Genomic DNA, 10,697 nt, shown 5'->3' with positions numbered 1-10,697 from the left:
CGTCCAGCAATCTCATGCCTTGTGTCGATGAATCGGGCCTGTTATATTGTTGTTGGTGTTGAACCAGCGATAATCAATCAATAGAAAGTGTCGTTACGTAAGAGTGGCTCCGTCAACAGCCAAGAGAGGAGACTTCATGGAACCCCTTTGGTTGCAGGTTGAAACAATCGATCGAGAGAGGTACTGCCATCACTACCGAACCGACCAAAGTGCGCGAGACCTCGTTAGGACTACTGTGTACAGAACCTTACGCAGTGTCACACAGGAAAGGTATTCCGGAAGTTTGATAGGAAGGGACCCTCCGGCGTTGAAACTCTAACCCCAAGTGGTTCTGCAGTCTGACATGGACGGCCGAGGGATCGGTGTCATCATAGAGGTGTCCACACCAAGGGATGAGAAGATCGAGAAAGCTGAAGAGAATCTCGTCGGATGTGTATCAATAGTTGAGAGCAGATTCAGCATCGTCGTGAGCAATACTTGCATTCACCGCTGGGGAACTTTGAACTCAAGACATTTCAAATCAGTAGATCTACAGAGGAACTGAAGGATGATACACTGTTTGTATGGCATAAGAGAGAGTTGAATTGAGGCGCGGCTGAGGTGGATCCGGCGAAACTAAAAATCCCGGAGGCTGGTGGAAGCATGTGACCTGGCGGGCGTTGTCTTCTCGATGCCTCAGGCTGGCACAGGTCTCGGAAGGCAGCGATGATTGAGTTGCAGTTGAGTCTTTCTGCTGGGCATTTCATTGCTCTGCTGGCCGGGAGACTAAACTTGTGCCCAAATCGGTCTTCTATCAGATCCCTTAGACTGCTTTAGTGCCAGTCCAACAGCATCACCACCACCCAAAACTACTACTACCACCACTACCTTCCCACCCCCTCGAAGAGGCTGGTTCCTTGGCTATAATTCCCGCTTGTCTCTCGCTGCCTTTCTCGTGCGGACTTTTATTTCTCTTATCATTATTACCTTCCTGCTTTCTTTGTTGCATATTCTTCTCCGCCGCCTCTTTCTTTCTCCTGCTTGATCTCCCTCGTTTCTCTTCATCATTTGTGGCTATTTCGATCCATCCCGCCGTCATTGCTCCTCCCTCCCTCCCTCTCTCCCTCTCTCTCTTTCTCCCTTACACATTCTTCTGAGACAATATTCAATCCCCAGCCCTTTTCGCGACCTTGCACACTGCATCCTTTTGTTGCTCCTAATATACTCGTGTTACAACTTATCAACTGCTACTGAAAAGAATAATTGTCCCGGATTCCCGCCTTGCACATATGCAGTCCGCCTCCAGCGTTTCCTCCCGCTCCCAGCGAAGTCCGTCAGCCCAGCATTTCCCATCCGGTTCAGGGAGCAGTGTGGAATCCGCCATGACATCTGCACCGCGCAGTTCGTCGAGCTCGACGAGGTCTCAGTCCTCAAAGAGCGTGGTAGTAAGTGCTTCTCTCCATTATGGGTGGCATGCAGCCACTGCTTGGGTCACTCCCAAATCACCCCCCAGCCGTCCCACAAATACTCCGGCTGACCTCGTGGTGCGTCTGATCCACAGCCCGAGAAACAGATCAACCAAATCGAAAAGAGTGTCACCCATCTTTTGGTCGCCACGAAACAGCTGCTAGAGACTCTGACACAGTGGTCCCGCCGACAAGCATCAGAGAATGAAGTGTCAGACGTCTACGTACGGCTGGGCTATGAGTTCAACCTGGCTTGTCGCGCCTTCAATGCCATCGGAGTTGACACCTCAGATCTTGGCCCCGTACCCGACCTTTTGCGTACGATCCTCGAAGATACTCTCAGCCAAGATGCGTCTCCACAGAGTCTCGAGCGCTACCTCCCTCGAGTTCGCGACATCATCATCAACCTTCTACATGGCCTCAAGAAGAAGCAGGCTCGACTACGTGCGCGACAACAGAAGGAGGAAAGTAGGCCATTGCCCGGTCGGCACACAAGTGCAAGTGGTGCAACTTCGGCGCAGGCGGCATTGAATCAAGCATATGAGGACACTGCCTCCACGGTGACGTCTCCGAAGCGATCGACTCGGCGATTTGGCAGTAATGGCTCTATGGAGGACCCATCCATGGCCCGGGCGTCTTCAGCGGCATCGGCTGATGCGCGAGGGGCGAGCTTTTCAGAACGAGATGCGTCGAGGCGCGAGGCACAAAACATCTTATCTCAAGGATCTCAACCAGACTCTGGGGCAACTCCCAAGGGCTCCGTGACTTCGACCAACGCGCCACCTTATCCCACACCGCCCCCTCCGCCAGCCCCGAAACAAGATGATGCTCTTGGGGCTCTGCAGAGAAGCGGGGAGCTGGAACGTCGGGCCTCTCGAAGGTTTTCTGCCTATCAGATACAAAAGCATCTGGGAACTTCTTCAAGCGGTGTTCCAGTCCTCCCGACCCAGAATTCTCCGATACCGAACCGGGGGCGTGATGTCCGTGAGTCGCTAAATGCTGTGCGTCTACGCGGGTCAGTTCATGGACGACAGCGATCGACAAATCGGCTGCATGACGCAAAGGTTGCTCCACAGGCGCCTTCGAGCGTTCCCAGTATTGAAGAGGAGCGCCCAAAATCTCGCGTTGGGTCACCTGCAGAACTTCCAGCGGAGGGTGCTACTGCCGCCAAAGACAAGTCTGTTGAACGCCCTGGAAGTGGTCCGGCTGATCAACCGGCGATTGGACGGCAGCCCGATCTCCCTCGTCCTTCTGAAGAGCCGTCCCTTGCAGAGGCATTTGAACCCGTAAAGGATGCTGCCCCTACCGCGGCTGCCCGCCCAGGAACGCCCAAGTCTGAAGGCCAGCAGCCAGCTGTGTCTGCTTCTACCCCACCTCAAGCATCCCAATACTCCCCTGAACAACAATCCCCAGGCAAGGAGCTCACTCTATTCCTTCAATACAGAAGCAAGATCAAGAAATACGTTCTCCCAGAAGGATATACTGGCCTTACTATCGGGAGACTTCAGCTGGCTTTCATTGAGAAATTCGCTTGGAACACCCACAACAACGGGGTTGACTTGCCGGAAATCTATATTCAGGACCCAGTTTCAGGGGTCCGGCACGAGCTGGAGGATCTGAGCGATGTCAAGGATCGGTCTGTGTTGGTGCTCAATGTTGATATCCTGGATGAGGTCAAGAAGCACTTTGATGATGAATTCGGTGGAGTCCGTCGCATGATCGAAGGTGTTAAAGGGGCCCTCGAGGGGCAGGAAAGCATGATGCAACGTGTTTCAGACCGTCAATTGGAAGCTGCGAAAGAAATGGCTCGTCTGGCTGCTGCGCCTCCTGTGCCTGTCGCAGCTACCGCGAAGACTGGGGAAGTCCGGAAGGGACCTATTACGGGGAGCGACAGCCAGATCGCAGAGCTCCAGAGTTTGCGACGTGACCTTGCTGTACTACGACAGACGTACTCGAATTTCACCGCCGATATTGCGAGCTCAATGAGCGCGATCCGTACTAAAGCAGGTGGACTGAAGACGGCTGCTGCTGATGTCACAGTACCCTCGTTCGAAGGCGATGCGGGCCGTGTGCGGATGAATTCTGGAAAGAAGGAACTTGCAGAGGAATCAGAACGTCTTGTGGCGCGGGTTGACGACCTCCAGGATTTGGTCGAGGATCTCCGCAAGGATGTTGTGACTCGTGGTGTCCGACCGCTGCCGAGGCAGCTGGAGTCTGTGAGTAAGGACATCAGCGCCGTTACAAAGGAGATCAAGAAGATGCAGGAATTCCTTAAGCGGGAGAAGCCCGTTTGGACAAAGATCTGGGAGAAGGAACTCCAGCAAGTTTGTGAAGAGCGTGACCAGCTTACTATGCAAGAGGACCTCGCAGCTGATCTTCAGGATGATCTGGAGAAGGCAGCTCAAACTTTTGCTCTTGTTGAGCAGGCCACAAAGCAGCAGGCGATGCAGAACTCTTCGGGTGGACCCACCTTGCGCAACACCTCGCGAAACGTTGTGATTGATCCGGCTGTGGATCCCATGAAGGCAAAAGACAGCGTCTTGGGTGAGGTGCGCGCCTTGCAGCCGAACCATGAATCTCGCTTGGAGGCCATTGAGCGGGCAGAGAAGGCACGCCAGAAGGAGCTGGAGACTCGCCGTATTGGGCTTTTCCAAAAGGAGCTCGGAGCTTTTGTCGAAGAAGGCAAGTTGAAGAAGAGTGGTGGTGTGGAGGAGGCCGAGAGACTCCGTCGGGCCAAAGATGACCGCATTCGCAAGGAGGTCTGGGAGAGACAACAGGCCAGGGCGGCCGAAATGGAGAAGGCCGAAGCAGAAGCCGCTGCAGCCCAAGCGGAGCAAACTGAGAAGCCGACCGATGACGCAGAGGCCGCAGAGGCGGAGCCTGATGCAGACGTGGCTGAAGAAGCAAATGCTGAGGAGGAAGAGGTTGGAAAGGAAGAGGAAGTGATTATGGTCAAAGGAAAGTCTCCGGTACCCGAAGACTCGGATGAAACAGAAGAAGATAAAAGAGAAACGTTCCTTGATGCTGAGGAGCACGAGGAAGCTGACAAAGAAGTAACCACTGCGCCTGAACAGAAGCCGGACCATGAGCAATAGGGATACGGCTCTGTTGACCGTTCCGCGGCCAACATTCTCAGTGCGATACTCATCCTCTCCGTCATCTACATCTTGTATCTAGCCTGAGTTGTCGGGCTGCCCTCATTTGGACCTTTCTCCTTTGTCATTATCATCATTGCATTCACCCTCGTTAATCATTTCCTTGAACTGTCTGTTTCCCTGTGTTTGTTATATTCTTGTCGCGTTCGCTCGGTTCCAATCGCAATAACTGGAGCTGCAGCCTTGCCTGTTCGCTTATCGACGATACCCTGCCAGCTTGTGGCCTGTTATGACTATTGATGATATACAGGAGGGTCAGGTTATCTTGGTCTATCCTGCTTTGCTGCTGTTTCAGACGAGGTTGATTGATAGAAGCGTTCATCTTTTGCATTAACATAATCCTAGAATTTTGTAATGTATTAAGCTTAAGCTTTAAGAGAGCGTCGCACCTTATTCCACGTATTGAAAGATGAGCTGTCAATCGCGTACGCTGTTGTTCCACGCAATCAACTTCACGGCATTCTCTTGAACAATTAAAAATATACACCACTAGTAGTAAATCATACTAGTGAATAGCAGATTGCTATCCTATATTTTCCAACAACAAACGAACATAATCTATTACTTACTACCTTCAACAGCAACATCAATACCATTCACTTATCATGCACAGCACCTGCATTCCAAGCAATCAACAGGCTTATTAACTCGAAGGCACTACTAGTAGACCAATGATTTCCAGGTCCTGAACATATAAAATTTTTCTAACGGCTGTCTACTACTACACATTGACGCTTTCTCACTACTGTTATCTTTTATTGAAAAAGAAACATCCCATATCTATCTCGACTCAAGGTAAATGCAAGAAATTGATTATCATCACAATCCTCTATCGTGACATATATATTCCAAGTAGATGGATAACATCAATAGATTATTCACTTCTCTAAAGCATACTCTCCATACTGGAGCACCGAGTACGTATCAATAAACCACCTGTAGTATATAATCTCACTGACTGACATGACTGATGTGACCTGCGGGACTTGTTTACTCTATTTATTGGGAGAAAGAATGCTTCCAGTAAATGAATGATCAAGGGAGAATAGTTGCATCTGTGGTGGATTGCCGACTTATATTATTATCATTAGTAGTGATATCCCCAAAACCGTAGCACTTTCATCACACTTGACTTGCACCTGTGATCACTATGCTTGTCTTCTTCCGCCTCCGTGTCTTCTTAGGCGCCATACTCTTTGTAATCAGGCCCGGTGCACCCACTGCGAGACGGAACGGCGGCACTAGACCTTCTTTCTTTGCCCTTTCATCTCGTTCTTCACTCCCTTCATCATTGTGAGTATTAATCGAGACTGTGGAGGAGTATGGCGGAAGCTCGGCCAATGGGATTCCCGAGGAGGTAGGATCCCCTTCCGACTGAGAAACCAACGGCGAACTGTCCTTCATACTATGTGCTTCATCTCCTCCCCGCAGTCCACGACTTTCAACAACGCCCACAAGCCCATCAATACGACCGAGGTCCTCCATATCCTGCTTATCCGTATCCCTGATACCCGCAAAGCGCACATGCTTTTCACGCTGCAGTTCCGCACCCATGCGGAGCATCGCAAAAGCATCGAGACTATCCGTCCAGGTGGGAACCGAGCGACAGTAAAACACAATTAGACATAGACCCAAGATCTGCAGACCTATGAGAGTAGATATGACTATTATCCCTGCTAAGCTCCATTTAGGCTTGATCATCACGGTACCGCTGTCAAAGTAGATCTGTCGTGAGCCATCTGACCAGCCTTGAGTTGCTATGTTGGTGAGCACGGCTTCGTTAGCAAAGTAAGTTGCCATGTTTAGGGCTGTAACGGCTGATTGAGTATCGTTGAACGCGACAACCCAGTTGTATATCGTGTACATCAGGTATTGGTACCAATAGTCGTCGCTGAAGCGATCTATTTCCGACAAAAGATCATAGCAGTTATCTCCGGCGGTGCTGAAGCCGACTTCGGCGAGCCGATTGAATGGAAAGGCGTTGAATCGGCATATGGAGAATAGTGCAGATCTTGTGGTGTTGTTGGTGGTAGCGTTGCTGGCGGCGTTAAAGAAGCTTTGGTTGCCGAATAGAGCTATTGCACTGGTCATTAGTGGCCCGGCTGCGTAGAGCTGTTCGTAGTTGAAAGGATCGACTGGTGGGGGGCTTATGGCGAAGAGACTATAGTCTGTGTCGTTGTCACTGGTATATATTGTCAGTTATCTTCTGGCAGCTAATTGGAAGGTTGTTGGAAGGGGGGCGTCTTACACGACGGACGGAATGGCATAACCTGCACCTGCTCCCAAATAGTCATTGAAATCCTGCTTCAGCACCTCTGGACTGGGCCATTTCTCAAGAAGCGGTCCCGGGTTATTGCCATTCTTATAGTTGCTTATTTCGAAGTACCCCCGAGTAGTATTCGTAGTACATCTCAACGTAAAGTTGGATTGTTCGACAATCCAACCTGTGATTTGCTGAACGACATCAATCCATAGCTCCTCTGAGATATCCTGGCGGTCCCGACTGCGAGTCCAAGGCGTTTGGCCGAACGCGCCGGGCGCGCAGATTCGAATGTCAAGAGCATCAGGTGCTGACAAGTTAGTCACGAAAGGCCTGTCACCCGAACATGTCTGCGGAAAGGCAGAGGGATGCACCGCCTCGCAGGCGGACGTGGAGTTCAACCGGATGGCATGTTGGCGCAGGACACCGGTATTGGTCCCATTTTGTAGCGCAGATACAAAATACTTATCCGAAGGGAAACTCTCGTCATACCAGAAGAATGTTCCCCTCTCAATAGCCTGAGCGTCGTTGATTGTTGTCCATTGCTCCGGCCATAGATAAGGTTGCACGTCGAGCTCGCTTACCAGCTGCGTCTTCTTGGCTACTTGCTGGACAGCAAGACTCTGGGGCATATACTCTAGAGCAGCAGGTTCCGGGTCAAGACCCACGATTGTGGCAATGTTCGTTGGATCGCATGTCCGAACCGGTGACTCCCAGCATGTGGCAATATTAATATCTTCGTACTTGATTAAGAGTGACTGGATGGCAGGGGTGGCTGCTACCAGCAGAACGAACAGCCCTCCAAGAATGGCAAGTGGGGATCCATTGCCATGAAGTGGTAGACAGCGAAGCCATGACACCACGTTGGCCCAGGGACGATCGGCTAGAGTAACAATCTGTCGTAGGGACAGCTTCTGGTTAGACGAGCGTCGCTGCGTGTAGACAACGGCAGCTTGGGCCAGAAAACCGGAGACGATGGGGATGGCGAGAACAGCCTGTATCTTTTCAAGCACGAGGATGATTTCCAGGCTGACGAGGATATCCAGAACCACGGCCGCCGACTGGCCAAAGCCCTGGCGAGTATAGGAGGCGGCGTCCAGAGGGCGCACCATCATGACACACGTCATGATCCAGGGAGCGAGCAGAATAGCAACATAGAAGCAAAGAAGGTACAGTGACTTCCTCGTCCGATACCGCAGGGGCTCCAGTATCGGACTTGCCGCATTTGAGTTCTTTTGGCCATTTCCAGCCACTTGAGGGGGGTGGTTCAAGGTGGCCATCATGTGTAGCCCGTAGGCAGAGGGAGTGGAATGTTGGGCATTTTCGCAACGGCGGGCTTGCTCAGGGGTCCTTTATGTCCAAATTCTGAAATTAGGACTTCATCCCCTGTCCCCGAAGCAGAACCGGCTATTGGGTCTCGTGAAGGGTCTGCCTGCAAGGCTGACAGACAATGAGCGCTCTCGGAGTGAGCTATATGCCCAATCTAAGACCAAAGAAGCCAAGCTCATGGCGCCCGCACACCCTAGTGTTCAAGCGAGCGTGGTTGGATGGTTCCGAGTGGATAGGGATCGGAAAACTCGGCCGTGAGGCTTGTTTTGATCTTAGTCTGACTCGCTATGGCCGCTCCCTGCATCGCTTAGTTCCGACAGTCCCGCCAACTAAGGGTGCTCGTGAGGCTAGCGTTGTAACCCTACAATTTCAAACCCCCTGCAAGTGATGCCCCGAAGGCTTTATTGGTCTATTCTGTCATGAGATACACGGGAAGGAGGGGAGAGCTAAGAATATACTGGCCACGTGAGCTTGACCTTCTAATTGTGTAAAGGGAAGTTGTATTTCACTCAGTATATTTTCATATAGAGGCTTGATAGCTCTACTCGAGTCTTGGTTCCTGTTGTCGTTAACAGATTTCTTCGGTCTGTGCCAAGGCGCTAACCAACCAGCCAATGATACCTTTTCTACACATCCCAAGTCCCAATTCTCTCTGCTCCAACTTCAGTTCTATATCTTCCAGGAGAGCTCAAGGAACTCCCGCAAGCTCATAGGCTTAATGTCCGGGAAAATTTCATTGAGAGTACTGGCAGGTCTGAGGTCGAGCTCTTTTCCAATGATCCATAACCCATTTTGAGCGTATAGTTGCTTGGTCAGTTCTTTACCCACTGCCGCAAAGGTGGCCGAGTAGCAAGGCAATTCCGTGATCTTTCCTGCCTCTAACTCTTCCTTAGAGTCACAGGTGACTTGAAACTTGGTACCTGACAGAGTCTCGTTAGAACAGTTACGATATATTCTCAATACTAAGACACAGCACCCACCTCTCGCCTCTTCGGCCATATTAACAAAGTCATGGAGGGTTACCCGGTCACCTATGATATAGCTCTCCTTGGGCCATTCGGCAAGATCCAGAATGCGGACAACAAATCTGGCAATGTCCAAAACACGGGTAAGCACAATGGCTTCATCTCCTGATCCGGGTTTGGCTGCCATCTTGCTGGCGATATCAACAAACATCGGAAAGGGGCCGACGTTAGATTTGAGCAGAGGGGACCCGTAGAAATCCATAAACATGCCGTTGTAGATAGCAGTGTGCATTAGAGATGTTTTCGCCAGCTCCTCTAGCACCTCCGTTTTGGATTTGGCGACTTCGGGATACCTAGATAGACGTAGAGGTCAATATCATATGACGCTTTTCTTCGACCACCCGTGTCATTTGAGGGGGACTTGACTAACTTGACTGGATATGCGAAGCCGGCAAAGATGCTGGGGATGAATCGCTTCGTCGTAGACGAGTTCTCCGCCGCGTGAATGAGGTTCCTTTCCGATAGAGAGCTCCCATGTGCGTTGACGGTACAGATCACGTCGCTCACTTTGTTGGATTCGAGAGCCTCTGTAAGGTTTTGGATGTTTTCGTAATCAACAACAACCAAACGAGCCGGTAGCTTCTCGTCTAGACCAGGGGTTCTCTTCATGGTTATCAGCGAGGAGATTCATCTGGTTCTGCAGAAGATGTTACACTTACCTTTCGACCGAATATGACCACATTGTGCTTGCCATGGACGACCAATGCTTCTGCAATGGTCAGGCCAAGACCTTTAGTTCCACCAGCAACGGCAACCGTAAGAGTCATATTTGTATAGTCTTTTGGCGTGTGGGTGACAATGATGAATGAATATATTTTCAGTCGATGTTGTAACTATACCATACATATCATGTTCAAAAGCAAGGGCTATTTAACTATCTGGTAAACGATCTGAACTTGTTCCAACCCTTACAAATCCGAGCTCTGCATTCTGTCTGGAAGTATACTTGCCGAGCGGACCAGCCCTCCTCCGTGATCCGGTCACTATCCGCCATCCGACAATCCTGCGATCCTGCCAACGAGTAGCGCTGACCACGGATGGGAACAAAGTGCAAATCCCGAACAGCATGCTATTTCCTAGTGATCTACATAACATAAGCATTAATGTTGACTAACTGCCATCTTGCTATTTACTTAGCTAACTGAATAGTCTGTTATCACCTATACACAGTAAAACCGAGGTTAGTGTTGACGATGGCAGGATTATCCAGGCCGTCTGCGAAGAGACTAAAAGGTGTCCAGTCACAAGCTCACTCATCCCCGTGCCAGGATAGGGTATTTCGAACTCCATGGGCATGCGCAGCAATAGCTCAGCTATCCAATATATATCATCTTCTCGACTGTGACTTTCTGATGCCACCTATCCAGATATCGCTTGATCTCTTGATGCAGACTTCCATATTTATTCAGGCGCCGAAGGTTCTTTGAACTGCATCCTTGTTCCTGATCACATACTAGATCGTTCCAGACATCGGTACCACCCC

General features: G+C 50.6%; 3 protein-coding genes across 3 annotated transcripts; 1 reads left to right on the top strand and 2 right to left on the bottom strand.

Annotated features, from left to right (window-relative positions):
* Nucleotides 1-835: 835 nt before the first annotated feature.
* BDQ94DRAFT_182367 (formin-mediated actin nucleation enhancer) lies at nucleotides 836-4,616 on the top strand. Its single transcript, XM_026774128.1, has 2 exons — nucleotides 836-1,424; nucleotides 1,541-4,616. The coding sequence occupies exons 1-2, from the start codon at nucleotides 1,269-1,271 to the stop codon at nucleotides 4,538-4,540; spliced, it is 3,156 nt and encodes a 1,051-aa protein (XP_026622376.1). The 5' UTR covers nucleotides 836-1,268; the 3' UTR covers nucleotides 4,541-4,616.
* A 1,106-nt stretch (nucleotides 4,617-5,722) lies between these two features.
* On the bottom strand, nucleotides 5,723-8,162 carry BDQ94DRAFT_182363 (uncharacterized protein; the record flags this gene model as incomplete). Its single annotated transcript, XM_026774127.1, has 2 exons — nucleotides 6,849-8,162; nucleotides 5,723-6,782 (listed from the first exon to the last, which is right to left on the bottom strand). The coding sequence occupies exons 1-2, from the start codon at nucleotides 8,141-8,143 to the stop codon at nucleotides 5,723-5,725; spliced, it is 2,355 nt and encodes a 784-aa protein (XP_026622375.1). The 5' UTR covers nucleotides 8,144-8,162.
* Nucleotides 8,163-8,843: 681 nt separating this feature from the next.
* BDQ94DRAFT_182361 (uncharacterized protein) lies at nucleotides 8,844-9,981 on the bottom strand (the record flags this gene model as incomplete). Its single annotated transcript, XM_026774126.1, has 4 exons — nucleotides 8,844-9,109; nucleotides 9,170-9,507; nucleotides 9,585-9,817; nucleotides 9,874-9,981. 4 exons carry the CDS (start codon nucleotides 9,979-9,981, stop codon nucleotides 8,859-8,861), a joined length of 930 nt encoding a protein of 309 aa, XP_026622374.1. The 3' UTR covers nucleotides 8,844-8,858.
* Nucleotides 9,982-10,697: the final 716 nt, after the last annotated feature.

The sequence above is a fragment of the Aspergillus welwitschiae genome, assembly GCF_003344945.1.
Source record: "Aspergillus welwitschiae strain CBS 139.54b unplaced genomic scaffold BDQ94scaffold_37, whole genome shotgun sequence".
In the NCBI taxonomy this organism is placed as follows: domain Eukaryota; kingdom Fungi; phylum Ascomycota; class Eurotiomycetes; order Eurotiales; family Aspergillaceae; genus Aspergillus; species Aspergillus welwitschiae.
The sequence above is the reverse complement of the archived record's forward strand: the minus strand, read 5'-3'. Positions and strand labels throughout refer to the sequence as shown.

What these genes read in the sequence shown, in the direction of transcription:
- BDQ94DRAFT_182367 (XM_026774128.1), top strand. Translation starts at nt 1,269, where the DNA reads ATGCAGTCCGCCTCCAGCGTTTCCTCCCGCTCCCAGCGAAGTCCGTCA. An exon ending in AGTCCTCAAAGAGCGTGGTA is followed by an intron (nt 1,425 to 1,540) that starts GTAAGTGCTTCT and finishes TCTGATCCACAG; the next exon opens with CCCGAGAAACAGATCAACCA.